The sequence below is a fragment of the Dermochelys coriacea genome, chromosome 5, assembly GCF_009764565.3.
Source record: "Dermochelys coriacea isolate rDerCor1 chromosome 5, rDerCor1.pri.v4, whole genome shotgun sequence".
Taxonomy (NCBI): Eukaryota; Metazoa; Chordata; order Testudines; family Dermochelyidae; genus Dermochelys; species Dermochelys coriacea.
In genome coordinates this window covers 25,531,476-25,556,552 of record NC_050072.1, presented here as the reverse complement: position 1 = coordinate 25,556,552, position 25,077 = coordinate 25,531,476, and the positions used below count along the sequence as shown (strand labels likewise).

The 25,077-nt window shown below is 39.2% G+C and overlaps 1 protein-coding gene across 2 annotated transcripts in view; it reads right to left on the bottom strand.

The window, feature by feature from the left end:
* LOC122455345 (sperm flagellar protein 2-like) overlaps positions 1–25,077 on the bottom strand; it is a 44,471-nt gene that overhangs the window by 5,328 nt on the left and 14,066 nt on the right. Inside the window, exons 6-11 of one of the 2 annotated variants that reach the window (XM_038403346.2) lie at positions 22,885–22,967; positions 18,509–18,725; positions 9,334–9,522; positions 8,116–8,303; positions 417–1,912; positions 18–195 (exon numbers count right to left, since the gene is read on the bottom strand). In XM_038403346.2, the coding sequence (XP_038259274.1) occupies positions 1,690–1,912; positions 8,116–8,303; positions 9,334–9,522; positions 18,509–18,725; positions 22,885–22,967 (900 nt within the window). In that variant the 3' untranslated portion in view covers positions 18–195; positions 417–1,689. Of the gene's footprint in view, positions 1–17; positions 196–416; positions 1,913–8,115; positions 8,304–9,333; positions 9,523–18,508; positions 18,726–22,884; positions 22,968–25,077 lie in introns of those variants that run through there. The other variant, XM_038403345.2, reaches the window with a different exon arrangement.

Below are 25,077 nucleotides of genomic sequence, written 5' to 3'. Positions count from 1 at the left end.
ATTATTCAAAATGTATATAACATTCCATAAATTTGCTTGGCATTTTAAACAGATATTAAAGCTATGGTCATTAATTTGCCATTTACTTATTACAAGTTAATTGCAAGTTAATTCGAAACTGAATTGAGAACACCAAATGTTTGGTGACAAGGAATGGAATAGGGGAGTAGGACTGGAAACCTAGAGGTGACTTTCCTTTACACTAAGAAAAGGAGTACTTGTGGCACCTTAGAGACTAACAAATTTATTTGAGCATAAGCTTTCGTGAGTTACAGCTCACTTCATTGGATGCATCCGATGAAGTGAGCTGTAGCTCACGAAAGCTTATGCTCAAATAAATTTGTAGTCTCTAAAGGTGCCACAAGTACTCCTTTTCTTTTTGCGAATTCAGACTAACACGGCTGCTACTCTGAAACCTTTACACGAAGGTCCCTTTATCCCACTTGCAATGTAAGGAGGCCTTAAAGGGAGAATAAATTAAATTTACATCAGTTTTAACCTCCTGCATTCTCCCAGAGTGGCATACAGAGGCCTTAATGTAAACGAGACTCTGGCCCAAAGACTTATTATGCCATTACTAAATCTCAACTATCTAGCTTCCTCCCTTCTTCCTTCCTCACAGAGTATATTTGTCTTTGCTCTTCTAAGGAAGGTTTTCAAATTTATCATGCATGTTAATGCTGTATGAACAGGTATCTTGTAAATAACTGTCAGTTGGCAAAGAACATACTCAAAGATTGAAAACAAAATAAACTGAGCTGTCAGACATACACCCCACCAACCCCTAACAAAAGTTGACTGCTTACTGCAAAAGAATATGTACCAATTGGTTCAGGATGTGGGTAAAAAGCACATATCGTGTGGTAATCATTTCTCAAACAACAAAGACAGAAATACAAGTTATTTACAATGATTGTGCTATATTATACTAAACAGACTGTCAGAAAAGATTCAAAGCATAAAAGCTTCTTTTTCAAACCAGAGAAAAAATAATACTGAATTGGGGGGAAATAACTATGTAGTGTACAGCCAAAGCAGTTCAACATTCTTACTTCAATTTTCAATTGTTAAATTACGTTGTGTTCTAAAACTGCAGGAAACAGATTATAGGATCAGAAAAATTGTCACTTAGATTATTATAGCATGGACATAACAATATCAGCCATCTCTCAAAACTTCTTTTTTAAAATGTTGTCTTATTAAAATAAACAGATCTCCAAATATAAAAGTCCACTACAAAGATTTAATTCACAAATTGTTGCAAACAGTATATACAGGACTACCAGATTTTGTAATAGGCACTGTTTTTATTTAGTTGGGGTTTTTTTTGCTGACTATTTTGCGTTACATTTTCTAATGTGGTGGCATTAACTACAATTTAATTTCCACTTAAAAATAATTGCACTAAAATTTCACATGTTGTAGTTATGTATTCTTGATAGTAACATCAGCTGTTCATATACAGTATGAAATGTGTTACTGCACTCCAGGCCAAACAAGGATTAAGATTTTCAAGGTTGCACAGGCTTTCAAATGCCAGCAATAGAAAATATTATTTACTCCTACACCAATATGGAGTTAATGTGAAAACATCTGTAACTACATAAACATTTATATCTAATTCTATCATCGTAAACCGTCAAAAAACCCACCCAAATGTATTATAACATTACAAAAAATTGTCAGCAATCATGAGGAAACAAGGTGCATTTTCTTCCATTCTGCCATGTTAGTTAGGGGTACCTTATATTCATCATAATCTGTCTCATCTAGCAAATTCATTTTATCCAACTCTACAGGTTGTTCTGGGGTTGGCTCAGTTGGCAAAGGTTCAATCAATGCTTGTTCATATATTGGTTTTCCATTAAAAAAAAGTTCTTTCCAATCACGCATCAGTTTAATTGGAATTAGGCTGCAGAAACAAAAACAAACCAAATTAGTTGTCAAACCAAACTAACAAGTCAGCTATTTTGAGAATTATGGACCCAATTCTGCACCAAACACGCAACAGAAGTAAACAGGCTCTACACTAGAACATCTGTGGGATTTGGGATAAAGACAGAACCCTCCCTAAAGACTGCGTAGTTGTACTCAATCTCCTCTGCAGCTGCTGTCATAAATACAAGGGCCGCTGTATCTCCACATATGTGCCAGTGTGCAGTATTTGGTTGGTGAAATTGTGTAGTAGCAAATCTATTGTCTCTGCCTCTCTCCCACTCCAAAACTTATATTCTCACTGGGGAAGAACTTATTGCAGGATCTGTGTAGATGTACCCTAGGCTACACAAGAGATGTGGACTCCACATCTAATCCATCCCTTCTGCAGTTTTTCTGCACTCAGAGCCTTCCACACCAACAAAGATCTGTCCAGAAATGCCTACTGTACAGGCTGATACTAGTTTATGATAATATAAGTAATTCAACCTAATTATGTTTCCATTAGAAAAGAAAGGTATTTATAGACAATAACAAATTAAAGTAGATATAAACAAGGAAAAAGTGTTTTTATTGTTAAACATAAAACAAAGAACCTGAACACATCATATGGAGTAATTCCATAGCTGCTAAAATCAACAAGCTGAGCAACATCAGGAACACAAACAGCCTGTATTCAACAGGTGTGCTCAAATTGAAACTGAGTTGTATTATTATCAAAATACATATGACTACTTTATAATTATCTTGCACTTTGTATTTAAAAAAAAAAAACAGCTGTGATTTAATTATATGACCATAAAAGGGCACAACTATAAAACTGCTAGCAAACAGCATCATCATTTTGGGACAACAACTTCATCTATTTGAATTTTCTTTTTAACACAGATCTGAGATAACTGAGTGTTATGCTATAAATATACTTTGCACATAATACTTTTGAACACTGAAAATAATACTGTTTGCATCTTGCATAAGGAAATGCATGGAAATACTGAAAAAATTTACCTCCTGTGGCAGTCAGGATGCTGATACAATCTTGATCTGTATATGTATTTGAAATACCTATATGGTGTATTCACCACTCAGTTCACATACGTTTTATACTAATTTACATTGGAGTCATGGCTGTATATTGACAAGGAAATCACGCACAAAATGCGAATGTGATGTTGAATATTGCAATGCTGAACTACGATTCATATTAAACATCTACTGCGCCATAATTTATATTTGCAAATTTTTTCTTGAATAACCTTTTGCTCTTAATCTTCTAACATAACAGTTATTCTTTAAACATAATGGAGTTTTAGATTTATATTCCTGGGGTGAAATCTTCATCACCACTCTAGCCCCTTTATGCGGTGTAAAAAGGCTGGAACAACATAAGGGAGCCCTTAAAGCCCCAAATCTGACCAGGGAGGTTTCCCCTGGGACAGACACTGTGGAGACAGCTGCAAGACTGCTTTCCGAGGATCATCTCACAGGCTCTGATGCAGGGGGCATGTCAGGGGTGGGCCACAATCTGTAGAGATTCCAAGCAGAGCCGTGGTCCTTAGGGCAGCCCAGGAAAGCTGCTGTAATGTAAACAAGCCCCCAGGGCTGTCTAAGTTATGCTATGGGCCATCCAGCCACTGGAGCAGCCTAGGATTGGGAGGGCACAAAGATTTAAGCAACTTTAGCCTCCCAGTACTCCTGACCTGTGAGTTCTGTGCTGTGCCTGTTAGAGGACTTTTTTGCTTCTCGATGTAGAGAGAAAAATATGAAACTCATAAGAAGGACATCTTATAAAACTTATACATTATTCATATTTTCACAGTGTAAGACTATTAATTCCAATTATACTGAAATGCAGTGGCCTCAGCCTAAGTACAGCGATACCCTACAGTGAGAAAAACAGACATTCAGTTCTCTCCTGGTCCTATCAATTATTCAATTCTCTGAATTCTCATAGTTTCTAAAGTGCTGATATGCACAATAACTGTATAGTTATTTCTTAATAATCATACAGTATGTTAATCTACGTACTCTGTCTCGATAAAAATCATAGTGCAGGGCTCTGCATAATCACTGTATAGTTATTTTTCAGGTTTCAGAGTGGTAGCCGTGTTAGTCTGTATCAGCAAAAACAACAAGGAGTCCTTGTGGCACCTTAGAGACTAACAAATTTATGTGGGGATAAGCTTTCATGGGCTAAAACCCACTTCATCAAATGCGTGGAATGGAACATACATTAGGAAGGTATAAATACACAGCATATGAAAAGATGGGAGTTGACCAAGTGGGGGGGGGGGAGATCAGTGCAACTCCCATCTTTTCATATGCTGTGTATTTATACCTCCCTAATGTATATTCCATTCCATGCATCTGATGAAGTGGGTTTTAGCTCACGAAAGCTTATCCCCACATAAATTTGTTAGTCTCTAAGGTGACACAAGGACTCCTAGTTGTTTTAGTTATTTTTCAATGTCTCTCAAGAAGAGCTGTACTGATCTGTAAGGAGAAAAAGGAGACGAGAGAAGGAAATGAGAAGGTGAGGCGAAAGAAGGGGAGAGCACTTTCACACTTCTAAAATGAGGGAAGGATCAAAAATATTTTAAAACATATTACCTTTCAGCAGTTTGACAGTTCATGTTATTTGTGGGCTTTCCCCCTACTTTCCCTTAAAAACTGAATATTTATTTTAAAATTTCAGTATAAAAAGATCAATAACCACCTGAAGTTGTATCTTATTAACTCATTATTAACCATCTCCTGAGTTAAGACTAGCTAACAGTGATTCCTTCAGGGAGATGGGTTGAGGATCCCTATGAGGTAAACAATGACAAAACACTGCCTTCCCAAAACCAGTATCTGCTCTTGATACCATGTCATGAAAATGGTGGTTTTTGAAGGTAGCCTTATTCAGTAGCCTTAAAGATTTCAAATAAAGGCACATTGCTTATACATGTTGTGGAAGCTGCTATCCCCTTAGTTAAGTGAGCCCTGTCCAACCATCTCATAACACGACTGAATGCACAATATTATCCACTTAAACAGGCTTCGAGCCAAGATGGGCTGACCCTTAGATTTTTCTCTGAAAGCCACAAAAAGGTTCCACTCTCTGAATTGCTTACTTATATACTAGTACTGTTTTCATGAGTTAGAACATTAAACTTGCTGTCCTGAACAATTCAAATTTGCATTATATTCACTTTGCAGTTTCAGATGCATGCAGTATTATTTCAGACTGTCACAGAATGTGTTGTCCCTTTCATAGCAGGCCTAAGTCCAGTTAAAACCTTTTAAGATCAGCAGTCTGTGGGTTGTACTCCTCAGAGGGATTGTGTGACTGCAAGTTACAGCAAAGCCTACTATGGAATGGAACAGGACTATATACAATTGCTTGTTTTCGCAATAGTGAGAGAAGGCTGGAGGGTGTAGCAGCTTGCTGTAGAGATGCTCCTAGGTGGACCAAACTGAGTTGTAGACCAAGATTGCCAATAGTGTTCGCAGAGGTCAGGGAGCTGAAGGAAAGGGGCTGTGGCCAGAAGCCAGTGACAGGGCCTAAGGAAAGTCCTAAAGGCAGGCAGGCAGAAGGAACTGGCAAGGAGTAAGAGAATGACTGAAAAGTGTATGAGCCATGGACTAAGGAGTGCTAAAGGTTTTCGAACCAAGGAGAAAGCAGAGGAAGAAAAAAGTATGACAAGAAAATAACAGAGAAGGCAAGAGACTCAGTGAGAAAACTGAAAAGGAGTACTTGTGGCACCTTAAGAGACTAACAAATTTATTAGAGCATAAGCTTTCGTGAGCTACAGCTCACTTCATCGGATGCATCCGATGAAGTGAGCTGTAGCTCACGAAAGCTTATGCTCTAATAAATTTGTTAGTCTCTAAGGTGCCACAAGTACTCCTTTTCTTTTTGCGAATACAGACTAACACGGCTGCTACTCTGAAACCAGTGAGAAAACTAGCTCTCTCTTGTCTAGAGGTCCCAGGCCAAAGCTTCCAGAGAGGATAAGGGGGAAGTTCTCCTTTACTTTCCTCCTTCGAGTGGGGAAGACCACAGTATACCCTGGAGAAAGGACTGTTTAGCCCAGTAAAGATGAAGGATTACTGAGGACTACACTGAGTGTGGCTGAAAGATTTGTTTCGCCTGTGGCAGGAGAAGTCTATCAGTGAAGCCAGTAGAGAAGGCTGAAGAACTGTGGACCAGGGAGTGGCAAAGAACTGTTGTGGAATCCTAGCTATTAAGGGGAAGGACTTAGCTAAGGATGCGTGATTTTTTTTTTTTGTGCAGAATTCTTTTGTTTTGCACTTTTATTTGTCTTAGAAAGGGAGGAATATTTGACTTGGCCAGAGGGCCAAACTGCCACTTCACTGAAGCCCCAGCTATCTGAAAGCAAAGGGAAACTGAAGCACCAGTCTTATTGATGGGAAACTAAGGCATGGCAGCATCTAATGCCAGACAAGGTAGGAAAACCTCTTACAGTCCTACAGCATTAAGTTGTGATTTCTTGACTTCTTAAATGGTTGCTGTTCACCCTACAAGTGGGTCCATTGCTGATGTGAGGGAAGTAATTTGTAAAGTACACATTGAACCTAATGCCTTTTAGCCTGAAGGATCTCAAAATGCTTTGCAAACTTACTTCTATTAGGGCTGTCAAATTATTTTTAAAAAGATAATTGTGATTAATTGCAGTTTTAAGTGCACTGTTAAACAATAACAGAATACTATTTATTTAAATACTTTTGGATATTTTCTACCTTTTCAAATATATTGAGTTCAATTACAAAACAGAATACAAGGTGTACAGTGCTCACTTTATATTTTTTTTTTTATTACAAATACTTGCACTGTTCATAGAATATCAGGGTTGGAGGGACCTCAGGAGGTCATCTATTCCAACCCCCTGCTCAAAGCAGGACCAATCCCTAATTTTTGCCCCAGATCCCTGAATGGCCCCCTCAAGGATTGAACTCACAAACCTGGGTTTAGCAGGCCAATGCTCAAACCACTGAGCTATCCCTCCCCCATTTATAGGGAAATAGTATTTTTCAATTCACTTCATAAAAGTACTGTAGTGCAATCTCTTTACCGTGAAAGTGCAATTTACAAAGGTAGAATTTATTTTTTCATAATTGCACTCAGAAACAAAACAATGCAAAACTTCAGAGCCTACAAGTCCTCTCAGTCCTACTTCTTATTCAGCCAATCACTAAGACAAACAAGTTTGTTTACATTTCTGGGAGATAGTGCTGCCAGCTTCTTATTTACATTGTCACCTGAAAATGAGAACAGGCGTATGCATGGCACTTTTGTAGCAGGCGTTGCAAGGTGTTTATGTGCCAAATATGCCAAACATTTGTATGCCCCTTCATGCTTTGACCGCCATTCCAGAGGATATTCTTCAATACTGAAGATGGGTTTTGCTCGATAACATAGCAAATGTTATGTAACCAAAAAATAAAAATAAAAAAAAATCTACATTTATAAGTGGCATTTTCACAGTAAAAGGATTGCACTACAGCACTTGTATGAGGTGAATAGAAAAATACTATTTCTTTTGTTTATATTTTTACAGTGCAAATATTTATAATAAAAATAATATCAAGTGAGCACTGTACACTGTATTCTGTGTTATAATTTCAATCGATATTTGAAAATATAGAAAAAACATCCCAAATATTTATAATACATTTCAATTGGTATTCTATTATTGTTTAACAGTGCAATTAATCATAATTAATTTTTTAATCAAGTTAATTTGTTTTGTGGTAATCACTTAAGTTAACTGTGATTAATTAACAGCCCTATTATCTATATAAAGTACATTGTAATCCTTTAGAACAAAAGGTTGTACTACAAATATAATATTTTATTATTATTATTAATACTTCATGTGCAAAAAATGTGAAAATATTGAAAAGTATTTCCAGTTGAAAGTAATTAATACTGTGAAGTTGGGATTAATTTTTCCATAGTAACATTAGCTCCAGTACATTGAATATGAGAAACAGAACTCATGATTATATAATAACCTTTTAAATTATATGCTTGTTTTCAATATTAACTACAACTGTAAAGCAGGTCATTCACAAGGGAACATATTTATTGAAATAATGTATCTCATTAATTTTCCTTTCCCTGTATTCTGTTTCTTATATATTTCTTTTCTCTGACTTCTGAAATTTACTTACTTGTTTGTCAACATTCGATATTCTCCTGTTTTGGTTGACAGATCAATAATTTGGTCAATCACTTCCCAACACATGGAATAATGCTTTTTATATCGAGCCTCTGCTCTTTCAGCAGCAATTTTCTCATGTAGGTCTCTTTCTTTGCAAATATGTTCCTCATAATCAATTTTTTCTTGTTTTGCAAGAGCCTAAGGATTTTTTTTCAAAAGCAAACTTTTTAATTAGATTGTAAATTAACTTGCACTGGCATAGCAATAAAAAAAGTTTAAAGATTACTCTAAGCATTTTTAAAAAGACTATGAAGTTGCTGAACTTGAGTCAAGAATTGAAAACATTTTTATCAGATTCATTAATCAAATGATATATAGCATGTAATAACAAATTAAGACCTGCAGAAGGTTGAATACAACCTCTGAAGACTCTAAGTCCCTGCTTTTTGCAAAATTGTTACTAATATACTGAAGTAAAGGAACAAAAGGTTACTTTCCCCATAGCAAGTAAAAAAAAAATTTCAGTGATTTCTGAAAAAAGGCCATTTTAATCTTAAAACATGGAGAGAGTAGATTTGCTATTCATGAAGAACAGTCATGCAGACACTGAGTGAAATCCTGGTCCCAGTATAGTCAATACCAAAACCCCTCTCAAAGTCAGTTGGGCCAGGATTTCAGCCATTAAATACATTTTAGAAGGTGTGGCACACTATTTAAACAGCAAGGGCCTAATCTGCAAAGAATTAATAAAAAGATACCGATGCTATTTGAACTTTAGAACCCCCACCTTCCAAAATTTTTGCACATAAATCGGAAAATTGCACATAAATCGGAGGAACAGAAGCTTGGCTATCAGCACTCCCAAGGGCACAGTGGGCCCTGGGTGTCAGGAGGTATAATTCTGGAGAATTTCTGATCAATACCTACAGACTCTTGGATGCATGAGATTCCTAATGAGAATTAAGTTTATTCTGGTGGGACTCGGGGGGGGAAGATAGAGTGAGGGGACAGGGCTAGAAAGGGTGAATGTGTGAATGCCATGCCCTGCTGTATGCATAACATTTGGCATAACATCTCATTCGGACTTAGGCTCCCAAGTGCTTAAGTCACTTCTGAAAATGAGACAGGCTGCTAAGTCACTTAGGCCTTGCAACACTTTAAAAATCTGGGCTCATGTATGGGAGGTAGACACAGCTATGCACAATATATTGAATAATTAATCTTTTACCGCCTCTCTGTCAAGAGCTTCCTGGAACTCTTTCAGTCGTCTTTCTTCATACTGTTTTTCTCTGAAAATTCTGTTCTGCCATAGCACTTCTTTTTCATGCCGAACATGCATGAGTTGTACAGCAATTCTCCGCTCCTGCTGGGATTGTCTCATTAATCGATTAATAAGTTGCTCTTCCCGGTAGGCCTCCTAAAAAAATATTGTAAACTATGCTAAATAGTGATTAACTATTTCATGGATTAGTGTCAGAAAATTCTATACTCTCAATATAAAATGTTTATTCAAAATAGCATGACAGTCTTCATCTATGCCTATTTAACATACATAGCCTAAAACATACATTTCTATTTATGATGCTATCAGTAATATAATATAGTTATGGTCTTATCAAGTAATACATAACCACTTAAAAATCTTTTAATGAGATACTCAACAGAAATAAATTTTCTTAAAATGTTGGCAGCTAACATTAATTTTAACACAGACTGAAGAAAATACTAAGTACAGATAATTTTGATGTGACTTTTCTGTGCTTCAAATAATTCTCTTTCTAGTTGTAATGATGCTCACTCCCCAACAACTAGTCCCAGTTTCCCTTTCTTCCCCCAACCCCATCCTTCAACTCATATCCAGTCCCAGTTTGCACCCTCTGAAGGTTCCTTGTCCTAATCTACTCCCTTGACATGCACATCCCCTCTGCTTTTTATTCAGGCAGCTTCTTCCCTCACAGTAGAGTGGGGGCATTGAGTATAGGTGACTCTCCATTCTAGTGGTGGACCTGGCCCCAAGATAGCCTGCAGTAGCCCGGAGCTTAATTGCAAGGAAAGTCCTACTCAGCCCTGGGCTCAAGCATGCCTCGTACAGATGGATGGAGTGCTGTAGTAGCCATATCAGTCCCAGGACTTTAGAGAGACAAGATATATGAGGTAATATCTTTTATTGGACCAACCTGTCACCAACAGAAGTTGGTCCAATAAAAAAAAAATCACCTAACCAGATGGATGGAGTGCTGTAGTAGCCATATCAGTCCCAGGACTTTAGAGAGACAAGATATATGAGGTAATATCTTTTATTGGACCAACCTGTCACCAACAGAAGTTGGTCCAATAAAAAAAAATCACCTAACCCACCTTGTCTCTCCAGTACAGATGGAATCTTTCGAGAAGATCTAGCAAGTCTCTAGTGAGTATGTGTGGACTGCAATTTTTTAAAGTCTTATAATGACAAATTTGGGTGGATTTTCACAGGGATGGCAACAAGCAGATCCCTGACACAAAGGCACACAACTCCTTCCTTTCCCTCCCCTAAATGCAAAAATAAGTCAGCATGATATAGATGCCCAGCCTGTAAAATTTCAGCCCAAACAGTTAAAGATGATAAAATGATAACAGGAAGTGCCAGGCAACTGCCTATTACAAATGTTAAGAAAAAAATCATAAAGGAAAAGGAGGACTGATTTTCTGTTTCTTCTTATTATCCTACTTAACTTAGGAATTTAAAGAGGGTTTAGGAGTTTGTCCTTGTTAAATACAGTGGCAACCAAAGTTTGTAGTATCTCCTCATTGACATGCTTACATTTTCAGTTTCCTTCTGCCCCTCCTCTGTTCTTATGAATTCAGATCTCTGAACCAAACTTTAAACTTCAAAACTTTTCAGCTGCTTCTTCAGCCCAGGCACTGCGCTTTGAGTGAAAGTTGCAGTTTCCCTTTGAAGTCCCATTGTCCTGTGGAAGGGCTTGAAAGGGAAATCACAGATTCCCTCTGCACCCCAGATACCTGCTCCAGAAGCAACGTACAGCTTTAAAGCTTAGTTTAGAGAACTGTAATTGGACCTTGTCTAAGAGTCCCAATTCAGTTTCTTCAGAAAAGAGGAGAGGAGTGGAGAAAGAGGCTAGAGGGGAAAACTGGCAGTTCTACAGACACTTTTATCCTTCATGAGCCTAGTTTCCCTTTCATCAGATGTTTGTAATGGAGCTGCAATGGAACAACACACTACATAAACCCACCTCAAATTTTGTCTTTGTTTTTTAAATTACTGTTAACATAAACAGACATACTCCAAAAGCAATAACCAACTCTAATATGCTATAGTGTGCCTCACAGTGCAACCAGGCATGTAACAATAACCTACTAACACATATCCACTGGGGTTTATGACTGTTCTAGAAGTACTGTAGAAAACTATGAGAAAGATGTCCTTTGTATTACTAAAAAAAAAAAAGGAGTACTTGTGGCACCTTAGAGCTCATGAAGTGAGCTGTAGCTCACGGAAGCTTATGCTCAAATAAATTTGTTAGTCTCTAAGGTGCCACAAGTACTCCTTTTCTTTTTTGTGAATACAGACTAATACGGCTGCTACTCTGAAACCTGTTTGTATTACTGCAAACTGTGATATACTGTTGGAGAGGAAAAAAAGCAAATACAATATTACTAATTCAAACCACTTTATTTGTTTTTTAATTCTTTTGACTCCTTGAATACTATAACAAATGGGCAGGCATGCTAGTGCCTTCTACTGACTTGAAACATCTAAAAAGATATACAGCACTATCACCCCCAAGGGCAAAAGTTTTCAACTGGCTAGTAAGCCAGCCTCTCAGGTCTCAATCCTGCAATGAGCTCCACATGGGCACAGGGTTCTGCCCACATGATCTGCAGGATCAGATCTGATTTTGCATGCACACATCCATTTTCACACAGAAATGTCATTTATGATTGTGAGACTTGTGAAAGAGATTGTGAGGCTTGTGAAATTCTTTTGTCCTAAAGCAGTAAGCTCAAGCTCTCTTAGTATTTAAAGTATATAGTTCTGACTCCCCTATGTGCGTGTGAGGTCTAGGAAAGAAAACTTGCAGATTAATCATTTGATTAAGGTCAAAGTCAGGTACCACCTTGGCAAGAAATGTAGCATTTGAATAAAGTATTTCCTTATTGTTGTGAAAGAGAGTGAATTTTCACAACAATTACCTTATTGTTGTGAAAGAGAGTGAATAGTGAATTGACCATGAGGGCATGCAGATTACTCATTCGCCTAGCTGATGTTATGACTATTATAAACATAATTTTAATAGATGGGTGGAATAGTGAACAATCTGCCATAGGCTCAAATGCAGACTTCATGAGCTGATTTAGGATGAACAGAGGTCCTTGAAGGAACAGAGTCTTTCATTGACAAGTCCCTTCATAAGTTTCTTAACTCAGAAGACAGATTGATTGTCAATGAGCACTTAGTGTGTCTCTATAGCTGCTAACTGTACTTTCAAAGAAGATTTGGAAAGACCTGAAAGCTGATGCATTTCTGAACTTTAACCCTAAGTTAAGGTAAGGGGCGAAGATAAAAGAGTCCAGGTAGGAGGAGGCCCAAGGAAGTAACAGCAACTAATCAAAATGAGAGGCACGTGGCTGCTGTTTATAGGCTCCCTGAGTTGGAACCTGGAGTAGTGGGTGGGCCTGGGCTCCAACACCAGCCACTGGAGAAGTGGTGTAAACCCCAAGAATGGGACAAGCCTCATTTGGAAGCCAAAGCAAGGTGCTGAATTTAACGGGCCAGAGCTGGGTCTGAAGACCCCGGTCAGAACAGATAGACAGTTTTGCTGTCCCAGAAGGGATTCATTTTGACTATGTGACATGGCTGAAGGACCAAGCCACTGAAGAACTGCCAAGTGAAACTGACAACCTACAGGGGGTGCCAGGAATGGAACAAGGCCTACAGTTCTGCACACAGGAGGTGCTCAAGAGGTAAGGGCTCCCCATTATAACATCCTTTTGACAGTCTGAAGCTTCAGTTATCTGTCTTCTAGCAGATAAGCTCTGCCCTCTTGAGAGTCAAGAAATGTGTCTACAAAAGGGACTCTCTATGTAGGAGGCAGAAAGGATTTTTTTCATATTTATCAAGAATTCTAACCACTTGAATATCTGTAATGTATATCGTTGAAAGGGGCATCTTTTTGTGAGGTTTTGATGAGCCAATTATCTAAATAAGGGTAAATGAAAAAACTCTGTTGTCTTAAGAGTCTCTACCACAGATAGGCGCTTGTAAATCACCTGGGAGCAGCAGACAGGCCAAAGGGTAGGACTTTGTATTTGGAAATGTTCTTGTCCAATCATGAAAGGGAAATACCTGCAGTGACTTGGTCTGCTAAAGATAGGGAAGCATACATCCTTTGGATCAAGAGCTACAAAGTAATCTAAAAAGAGGTACAGGAAGGTATACTGCATACTAGAGTCAAACCCAGAAACTGAATCTTCTAATAAAAGCTCTGAACTCTGTAAGATCTAATATCAGATTAATCTTTCCATAGGTGCCAATTCCGTGGTGCTCTGGGGCTGGAGCACCCACAGGGAAAAATTAGCGGGTGCTCTGCACCCACTGGCAACCAAGCTCCTCACCTCCTTCTCCCCCAGCCAGCACGCCGCGTCCCCACTCCTCCCCCTCCCTCCCAGCACTTCCCAGTACTTCCCGTCCCCTGTCCTCGTAACAGCTGTTTGGCAGTGCTAAGGACTTTCTGGGAAGGATGGGGAGGAGCGGGGACGCGACATGCTATGGGGAGGAGACGGAGAAGAGGCAAGGCAGGGGCGGGGATAGGGTGGGAAAAGGTGGGGTGGGGCGGGGACTTTGGGGAAAGGGTTGAATGGGGGGTGGAGCCAGGGCGGATGCAGGGCAGGGGCAAGGACGGGGGGGTCGAGCACCCACCGGGCAGATACCAGAAAGTAACAGGAGCAGAAGCCCTGACCTCTGAAATCCCTTGGAACCTCCTCTATTGCTCAAGCTTCTACAAGGGACTGAATCTTTGATTTTAACAAGCTTTCATGAAAGAGTCCCTGAATCAGGAAGAGGGGTTTGGATGGAGGAAGGGTTTCAAACTGAATGGAATAACCATGTTTTAACAAGGCATACATTTTAATGGTGAAGGTAATTAACCACTGGAACAATTTACTAAGGGCTATGGCAGATTATCCATCACAGGGAATTTTTAAATATAATCAAGATTAGATATTTTTCTCAGAAACTTCTTGTGCTTCAGACAGGAATTGTTTCAGAGAAGTTCTATAGGCTGTGTTATGCAGATGGTCAGTCTAGATGATCACCATGTTCCCTTTTGTAGTCTCACCCTCAGAACACATAGAAATGTAGAGAGAAGAGGTGGGAGAGACACATGAGAGTCCAACAGGCACTGAGCTGCACCTGCTGGTGCATCCCATGAGTGGGAATATGCAGAGACACTCAATAAAGAATTTGTCTTGTTCATGTTTGACACAATTTTGAAATGATTGCACTCTATGATACATAGTCATAAATCACACAGGTGACACTTTACTATGTTACTAAGGCTTCATTCAAGTAGTCATTTTAAGGGTGCCAATACCTGTAGCATACAGATTGAGTGGGAGGGTTAATCTATGAAAATAGTAACCTCTCAAGTTTTCTGAGGTTCCAGTATCATAGTTGGTTATTGCACTTTCCCCTTTGAAAGTTGGCTGCCATTTCTGCAGACCTGGGTATAATCACAATTTAATTTAAAATTAGTGTAGTGGTGTTATTTTAGCTCCATTCCACCTAATCAGAAAACTGTTAATCAACTGAATGATTCTATTCAAAGTAGACCCAGAACTAGAATACCAGTGATCTTGCCGGTCAGAACTGAAGTGTACTGACAGCACACAATGCCTGACCCTGCAAGACTGAAGTTGGGGGGTAGCGGGGAAGGAGTTGCCATTGACTTAAATTGGTGCAGGATCAACCCCACTTTGTGGAAACTTGTACAGCACTTACTTACTTTATCGGCTTCTTATCAACACTTGTAGCCTCTCTCTTTCTTAAGCACCAAATTTAACACAACAATTAATAGGAAAAAGGTAGTACAATATAGGAAGAATTAAAACCCATCAAAGCCTAAATGTGAAAGGAGACCTAAAATAAGGTACAGGACAAAAACATAACTTCAGTTTTATATTGCAGCATTTCTAAAAAATCCATAGTAAAACACAGAATCACCAAGTCACTGTAGAAAAGATACAATGGGTTCTTAAACAACAGATGGCTTTGTAATGGTGCTCATTTGAGAAATGTATGATAAGAGGCTTAAAATTATATCTATTTGGGACAACAGTGGCATCCAGTGGCCAAACACATTAATTCTATGTTTATGTATCATACCATACACCTATATATTACTACACATATTTCATGAATTACTATATTTCTATATAAAAAGAAAAGGAGTACTTGTGGCACCTTAGAGACTAACAAATTTATTAGAGCATAAGCTTTCGTGAGCTACAGCTCACTTCATCGGATGCATCCGATGAAGTGAGCTGTAGCTCACGAAAGCTTATGCTCTAATAAATTTGTTAGTCTCTAAGGTGCCACAAGTACTCCTTTTCTTTTTGCGAATACAGACTAACACGGCTGCTACTCTGAAACCTATATTTCTATCTGCATCTTTAATTTAAAGATGAATGGGACAGCTTCATGCTGCTTTATTTACATTGTCATCCCTGTGAAAGGAGATGCACAGAACCCTGAACTCAGGTCTTCACATGAAAGGCGCTACTTCTTCAAAGACTTATACAGGTGCTTAACTTCACGTACTATGGCTAGTCCCATACAACAAGTGTAATAACACATGGGTGTATGGTCAGTGTAGAAGAAATATAAAACTATAAAATTAAAGTTACTTTAAGTTTGGTGAAAGAAATGTGTGTTGTAAAGAAAGGTCATAATTTAGCAAGTGAAAGAAAGGCCTTGAAAATAGTGAGTTATAAGACCAGAATGAACAAAATAGGGAGGATGTTTGGTTCAAAAAAATAAATTAATGAGATAAGGGAAAGTTTCTAAAAAGATAGCTTCTGTCTGATAGGGGAAACTGCAGGTTGTTTTAAATAATCTGTCTTTAAAAGACCCAAATGGATTTTTACAGAGGCTATAAAAATAAAAGACTCAATAATAATGTTTGTGGAACGGAATCATTTCAGAGAATGCTATCATGGGATGGAGGTCCTGGACTTCAATCTCTTACCTAGCAGCCTAAATTTGGCCTCCTATCCTTCCCTATGTCATTGTTACTACATGTAGTAGTACAGGCTCCTCCCCAGCACTACATGTAAGTCTGTCAGAATGTCTCGAGAGATCTGCAATCTTCGCATCTGGCAGGCAAGTCATCATGTGGTTCTCCTGGTCATTGCAAACCCAGCTGTCTATGTTTCTAATGATCAAATCCCCTATTATTATTACTACCCATCTCTTCCTAATAACTGGCGTTCTCTCCCATGAAGAGGTATTCTCAGTGCAAAAAGATACCAGGACATCATCTGGAAGGAGGATCCCAACTATGGGATCATTTCCCTCCACTCCACTTTGATGTTTTCCTTCCCTGAGACTTTCATCCTCCTTAACAGCACAAAGGCTGTCAGACTTGGGGTGGGATTGCTCTCCTGCGTCCCAGAAAGTTTCATCTATGTACCTCTCTATCTCCCTTAGCTCCTCCAGTTCAGCCACTCTGGTCTCCAAAACGCGTACGCAGTCTCTGAGGGACACGAGCTCCTTGCATCAAATGCACACATACACCACCGGCCCATAAGGCAGGTAATCATACATGCTGCATTCAGTGCAATAAACTCTGTTTCTGGACTTCTGCCTGAATTCTCTTTTTACTCCTGCAGTTCTTTCCTTTATTGTTGTTTTGTTTTTATTGGGAGTATTTATTGCCTTAAGTTTAAAGAATATTAATGAAGTGTATCTAGCCCCTCCCACCCCCCACTCTAAACTCCTTTGCAAAACTCCCCGGTTAGCTGCTCCTGGTCACTAGCTCCTCTGGTCACTTGGGAGTGGGCTTTTTAAACCCCTGTTCTCTCTGTGTAGTCCTGCCCCCGATTAAGGGTTGATGGGTACTAAAGGGCATAGGGATCAAAGCCTCACTAAGAAACTCTCAGCCTTGCCCAGGAGGCTGCTAGCTCAGTATACAGTCCCCCAAACAAACAGACCATGCTATATACTTCAGTCAAGCAGCAAACACACTCACTAAGGACAACAAACTCACCCCAACTCTGAGGCTAAATAAACTCAAGGAGGTTGTGGGGATTAAGGGGAGTAACTGCAAAACCCATTTTGAGACACAGCATTCCCCTCCACAAAGCCAGCCACCTTTGTCTGCTCTCTACCCCTTACCAGCACCTACATCTTGTGCTTAATTTGTGCAAGGACTTGCCAGGGCTGAGCCTCTGCACCTCTAGGCTTGGCAGTTCCTAGCCCTGGCAGCTCTGGGCTTGCCGAATCGATTATGAAAGTAAAAAAATTGCTTGAGCCCCAGCACCTCTTTTATTACAAATTAAGCACTGCCCGGATCTAAGATCCGGGTAACTCTAATGCAGCCATGCAAGATGTTTGGGGAATCCTTGCCTTCCCCTACTTCCCAGCACAGCCACTTTAGAAAGTCACAATCTAGTTTTAAATATTTAACAACTTTTACTGAATGCACAAAAGCAAGATTTTAATCATTTAATTTTATTATTATCTGTTTTAAACTTACCAAGTGACTATGCCTCTTTGAGAGCTAGCTGTGTATAAAGTTTGAAGTTTTGAAGTTCAACCATTTTTGGGGAAAAGTTTTTTGGGGGGCCAGATCTTCAGCTGGTGTAAAACATCTTAGCTTCATTGACTTCAATTGAACTTCAATGACAGCTTTCACAATTTGAGGATCTAGTATGATTATTTCTCTCTATATATAGCTATATATTTATAGATATTATTTTTCTCCATTTACCTAATAAAAACATCTGAACAGAGTTTGTTCAAAGCCCCCCAAAACAGTAATGTCACCTGAGGGCTGAGATCAAACATGCAAAGTTCCAGCACACCAGTGACTTCCCACTTGATATTCCCAGCTTCCCAACATCATTACATGCCATAGCAAAACATTTGCCTCTTAGGACTGCTGCAGTAAATCACCCTGACTGCTACCATCATGTAAGAGAAATGTGAGATAAGGATGACATCTCTAGCTTTTTGAATTATAAGAAGTCGAGCTCTTTCTGTAATTCTGGGGGAAAAAATCAGATAGCTAAAGACTGCTGTAAGGGTGCAATTAAACATCAAATTGTTGTTTTATTTTTCCATTTAGATACTTGCAAATTGGTAATTCTGCATGCGATACAGAACATCGGCACAAATACCTCACCTCTTGTGCTTCGTGGGCTATTAGCTGTTCCATTAACATCTTCCGTCGTCTTTTTTCTCGTTGCTCCCTGGCAAAACTGTCTTCCTCTAGACGTTTTTGAATTTTTCTTATATATTCATCATCTGAATAAGTGCTCAAGAATTCAGTAGTTGTCTGGGCTGTGGTGTCTGGAGCTGTTGTGTCTAATTCCTGTATCTGCAAGGTGTCCTGTACAGTGCTAAGAAAATACATGTTGAACATCAAAAGAACAGCTACTTAACCTTACACTAAGTGTGATTCTTCAAGACATGTTGTCAATATGGATTCCACTCTTGGTCACATGAACCACATGCATACGAGTTTGGATTATTTTGGCCACCGGTGTCAGTTAGGTCCACACCTGCACCCTAAATATCCTTGTGTCCCCCATTTGAGGGCTTAGCAGGCCCAACCATTCCCTTGCCAGTACAGAATCCCAGAGGACAAGGACTATACAGGATTGGGGAAGAAGGGTGGGTCATGGAATCAAAATGGAAAACACATGTCAAAGAACCACTGTTTACTGTAAGGCTAGTAACCATTCTTTTTTCTTTGAGCTATTGTCCATATGTATTCCACTCTTGGTGAGTAACAAACAGTTGTCTACTTGGAGGTGGGTAGTAGGATCAGTCTCGAAGAGTCTACCAAACAGTAGTGTCTTGTAAATGTAGTGTCCATTAGCTGCCCTACGGATTTCAGAATTAAGGACATTCTTCAAACAGCCAGCAGAGGCTGCCTGAGATCTAGTGGACTTGGTACATCCCGTCAGCTCACTTGGATGTGGCCAAATGGATGCTGATGTATGCTACAGATCTTTTGAGGTGCCACCTTTTGAGGTGCCAACCATCCTTTGTTTATAGGCATGGTGAGCCTGCCAGGTATAGAGGGGTACATGATGTCCAGAGTTTCTGAGGTTTCACCTGCACCTTTTCTGATCTGAGCCTAAGTTAATTTTATCCAGTTTGCAAATTAATTCCAATTCAGTAGTCTCTTGTCGGAGTCTCTATTTGAAGTTTTTTTGTTGGAGAACACTTCAATCTCTCTAGTCACTTGATTACAGACCTAAAAGTGGCAATACACTGTTCCCAGATGTTCTTGTCAACTGCTGGAAATGGCCCACCTTGATTATCACTTCAAAAGGTCCCCCTCCCCCACTCTCTTGCTATTAATAGCTCACCTTAAGTGATCACTCTGTTTACAGTGTGTATGGTAACACCCATTGTTTCATATTCTTTATGTATATAAATCTCCCCACTGTATTTTCCACTGAATGCATCCGATGAAGTGAGCTGTAGCTCATGAAAGCTTATGCTCAAATAAATTTGTTAGTCTCTAAGGTGCCACAAGTACTCCTTTTCTTTTTGCGAATACAGACTAACACGGCTGCTCCTCTGAAACCTGTCATAGTAGGTATTGATACACTGGGCACCAAGGAACATGCTTCCAAGGTTCCCTGTACAGTACCAAAGGATTTGTACTGAGAGAGATAGAGCCTGCAGGTTTCGTGGGTACTGCCAGCACTTAATGGTCAGTACTGGGGTGCTAGAGGGACCATCTCAGGCTATTTTCGGCCCCTGCACTATTGAGCCTGACACTACTAAGACTTATAAGTTTTGTGCCTCAACTCAGTAGACACTAGAGAAGGTGATCTATTCTTTGGTTCAGCTCAGGAATAGTGTTTCTTCCTACCCTGTCAGAGGTCACTGAAGCAAGGAGGCGGCAGATGACTGGGGCTTCTTGGTCAGTTTAGCTTTGGGTGGAATCTTGACTCACCCGGGGGCTCATGGAGAAAGACTGACTGAGGTCGAGCTGCTTCCCTCCTTTTGGTGTCCAAGGAGGCTTACATATAGCACACCAAAAGGAACAATTTTAGGAAGACTTCTCTCACTTTTTGAGCCTGTTTAGAGGAGAAGTGACATATAGTACATTGTTCAGAAATACATCCCTCTTTTAAACAAAATAGGTACCTAGAGTGTCTATTGTTAAGTGGCACTGAAACTTCACATCAGACACAGGTCTTAAACCCCAGAGATTTTGCTTCTGCCATTTTGCTAGTGCCCACGAATACAGGGTGATTCTAGCTGTAAAGCAAAACCTGACTAAAATAAGATGTTTTTATTATTGTTATTTGTGTTGCCAATGGGCAGCAAGACTAACATTTAACCCTAAATTCACATAATGTGCAGAGAAGCAGGTGCACACTGGAGGGGTTCCATCTTCCTCCCACAGGTGCTAAAAAGGAATGGATGGATGGTTGGGCACACTCAATTCTTCATGGCCTCTGGGGTGACGGCACAGAGGGGGCAGGCAAGGCCTCAACAGACCCTGCTGGCCAAAAGAACCTGGTCTTGTGTGCCTAGGGTGCAAGAACACCGAGTGGAATCCTTGTGGATTAATCACTTGAAGATTATATATTGCTTTACAGTAATAAAGTTGCTGCCTCCCTGCTCTGCCCCTTCTGACTAACAAACAGTTGTCCCCTTAGTTCTGATTTTGGGGAATGAGCTTTTATCAGCTCTTTGAAACCAATATGTTGTTTTTGTCAGTGTGTCTATTTTTTAAAATAGACAGAGTGCCTATATCTTTAGTGGGTTTGGAGTGGAATTAATTAACAGAGAAAATATTCTGTTTTATACAATGCAGCTTTAATTTATGTTGGTTTTAACATATAGCTGTTCAAGTGGTCTGTTATGTGTTTGAAAGGTATTTTGTTTCCTCAATCTAAAAACCATACCAGAAAAATGTAAGCACCCCAAGTAGAAAGGCACTGAGTAGCTCTTGAAGCCACTTTATATTATTTTCAGTCTCCTGCTAAAGCAGAGGTAGGGCATACCAACAGCAGGTGTCTTTCTTTCAGGGCTTCTTGATGCCCAGTACATACAGTTTCTCAACCAGACAAATCATCTGCTGTTTCTATTTTATTCTGTTCTATTCTACATAGGTTCTTGTACTGTGCTCATCACAGCAGTATCTAAGCACCTGCTTCTATAGCTATTTTATGCAGGCATTAAGGTACTAGGAATATGAAATTGGAAGCTCCTTGCAAGGCCAAATTAGAGGAAGAAGTTCATGTTGAAAAACATCTTCAGATGACTAGTGAGAAATACAGTGATTAAGATCAATAATTAGATAGCCTGAAACAGCTCTCCTCTGTCGTAATTACACAAAAAGTTATTCTCCAGTGAAAAATAAAAGTTTTGGAAAAATCAACTAAAAATTAAAAATGGGATACTCATGTGCATAAAATATCTGCCTAAGTATGAAATCCGGAAACATGAATCTTAGTCTATCACGTTTAAGGAATTCTTTGCCCAAGAAAACAGGGGAACTGATGGATAAATTAGCTGAACTGATCCCTGTAACCCAATGCATGTGGGCAGTCTCATTGATTCACTGGGACTACTCACATTTGCAAAGTTAAACACATGCTTAAGTGTTTGCAGGATCATAACTTCAGTGAGGCAAGAGTTCATGTACACTCAGAAGTAGCCCTACCTCATTCAAGCCCCAATTGTCCACAGACTAATGCATTCACTTAACTTTACATCAGCTTCATGGAAGTAACTGTGTGCATAAGTCTGTGCAGGATTAAGGTTTCAATGTACACAGTGAAAGATCTCAATCTTTATGCATCTTCACACATAATGCAAAAAGAAAAGGAGTACTTGTGGCACCTTAGAGACTAACAAATTTATTAGAGCATAAGCTTTCGTGAGCTACAGCTCACTTCATGAGCTGTAGCTCACGAAAGCTTATGCTCTAATAAATTTGTTAGTCTCTAAGGTGCCACAAGTACTCCTTTTCTTTTTGCGAATACAGACTAACACGGCTGCTACTATGAAACACATAATTCAGTGACAGGAGGACACTGCTACTTTTTTTAAAGTCAGTGTGAATACATGATTTATATTTTAAACTCTTATCAGTTGGCCAAAACAAAACAGATTATCACAGTATCATGGGAAGGCATATGTCCAATTTACAGATTATTTCTGTCAAACATTAAGTTTCTACTCTAAAGCTTTTTTGAGAGAAGAAATGTGGGCTACTTTAAAAAAAAATGTACTCATACTTTCCAAACATTCATTGAGACGAGACCTGGAAAACACAAGCCTAAAAAGATGGAAGTTTGAGAAAGTTATAAGCAACTGAGAAAGGCTCTTTAGGGATATTAAATGTCTATTTGTCTGACTGCAAAATTTAAAAGTAGAAAATGCGGTATACTTCAAATTAAAAATGACAACAGTTGATAGGGAGTGAACGGTTTCATTAATAGAACTACAAAACAAGTGGATATTTCTTTTTTTTCCCCCCCAGTGACTACAGTTTCATTGATGTTAACTTGGTGCAAACATTACCTGTCAGTGACTTGGGTACTACCAGAAGTAGGGCTCTCTTTCCTCATAAATGTCTCAAACTTCTTAATTTCCATGTATACATCCTAGAGAAACAGCACAGACATTTCAATTGTCTTACCTTCCCTAAAACCACAAAAGATGGATTCAACTATTAACAATTTGAATTTGTACTGTAAATATTATATAGAGAATTGTTAATGTCATTTTAATGCCTTAAAACAAATTACATTCAGAACGTATTACATATCAGCTAGTCCAGAGTGACAGAAGACAAGCTTATGTCATGCTCCTATACACTCACTTCACTGTATTTTCCTCTTTTCCTTCATAGAAGTCAACCCATTGTAAAAACAGCATCTGGAGCTTTACAGTCTTCCATTCTGCACAATATAGTTTGCTAGACTACTAAATCAGTTCAAGTCCTGTGAAGAGTTCATTCCATTCAGGGTTTTTTAAGTATACTGTTCTTTGCCAAGTATGTTGTAATTTGGATTCAGTAGCCCAAACTTAGCCTTATTTTACATCCTGTGTAACCCAACTCATTTAGTAAATTCCAAAAGAGATTAGGACTAACTAAATTATCTCTCTTCCCTCTCCTGCACCCCGCCTCCCGCTGACTGCCTTCGAACTTCTCAGCTAGATTTGGTTGTATGGAATATGAGTGAGGATAAAATCTGGCCCACTTAGTCCTAAATGCAACATAATCCAAATTTCTGAATGGGAAGCAGTCTCCAATAAGCTTTAAATGTATTACATGCAGTAATGTAACATAAAAGAATCCAGCAAAAATATCTTCAGTCTTCCTTGCTTTGATATGAGACAGCTACTAGTTCTAAATCTTACTAGTGTTTTTGTTGTCAATGACACTTATATATAACATATTGTAAAAGAGTTAATAAATTGCAATGCAGAAGTACAACAGTCACAAATCGTAAGGAAATGACTAAGGGCTTGATAAACTTGCATTAAAGTCAACAGGAATTTTTCCACTGACTTCAATGTGGCTATAGTGGATCCTAAAATATTACCAAAGATTAATTTCAGGCCTGGTTCTGTACTACTTACTCTGAAAGAATTCTCATTTACGTCAGTGGGAGATTTCCCTAAGTAAAGTAGGCAGGATCAAGCCCTTAGAGGTTACTGGGCCAGATTCACTACTGCATTAGGCCAGTTTTATGCTGATAGAACGAGGAGTACTTGTGGCACCTTAGAGACTAACAAATTTATTTGAGCATAAGCTTTCATGGGTTAAAGCCCACTTCATCAGATGCAAGCAGTGGAAAATACAGTAGGAAGATACACACACACACACACACACACAGAACATGAAAAACTTTTGTAGTAATAATCAGGATGGCCATTTCAAACAGTTGACAAAAAGGTGTGAGTAACAGTAGGGGGAAAATTAGCATGGGGAAACAGTTTTTAGTTAGTGTAATGACTCATCCACTCCCAATCTTTATTCAAGCCTAATTTAATGGTGTCCAGCTTGCAGATTAATTCCAGTTCTGCTGTTTCTCGTTGGAGTCTGTTTTTGAAGTTTTTTTGTTGAAGAATTGTGACTTTTAGGTCTGTAACTGAGTGTGCAAGGAGATTGAAGTGTTCTCCGGCTCGTTTTTGAATGTTATAATTCTTGACTCTGATTTGTGTCCATTTATTCTTTTGTGTACAGACTGTCCAGTCTGGCCAATCTACATGGCAGAGGGGCATTGCTGGCACATGATGGCATATATCACATTGGTAGATGTGCAGGTGAACGAGCCTCTGATAGTGTGGCTGATGTGATTAGGTCCTATGATGGTATCCCCTGAATAAATATGTGGACAGAGTTGGCAAGGATAGGTTCCTGGGTTAGTGGTTTTGTTGTGTGGTGTATGGTTGCTGGTGAGTATTTGCTTCAGGTTGGGGGGCTGTCTGTAAGCGAGCACTGGTCTTCTCCCAAGATCTGAGTGAGTGAGGGATGATCCTTCAGGATAGGTTGTAGATCTTTGATGATGCACTGGAGAGGTTTTATTTGGGGGCTGAAGGTGATGGCTAGTGGCTTTCTGTTACTTTCTTTGTTGGGCCTGTCCTGTAGTAGGTGACTTCTGGGTATTCTTCTGGCTCTGTCAATCTGTTTCTTCACTTCAGCAGGTGGGTATTGTAGTTGTAAGAATGCATGATAGAGATCTTGTAGGTGCCTGGCTCTGTCTG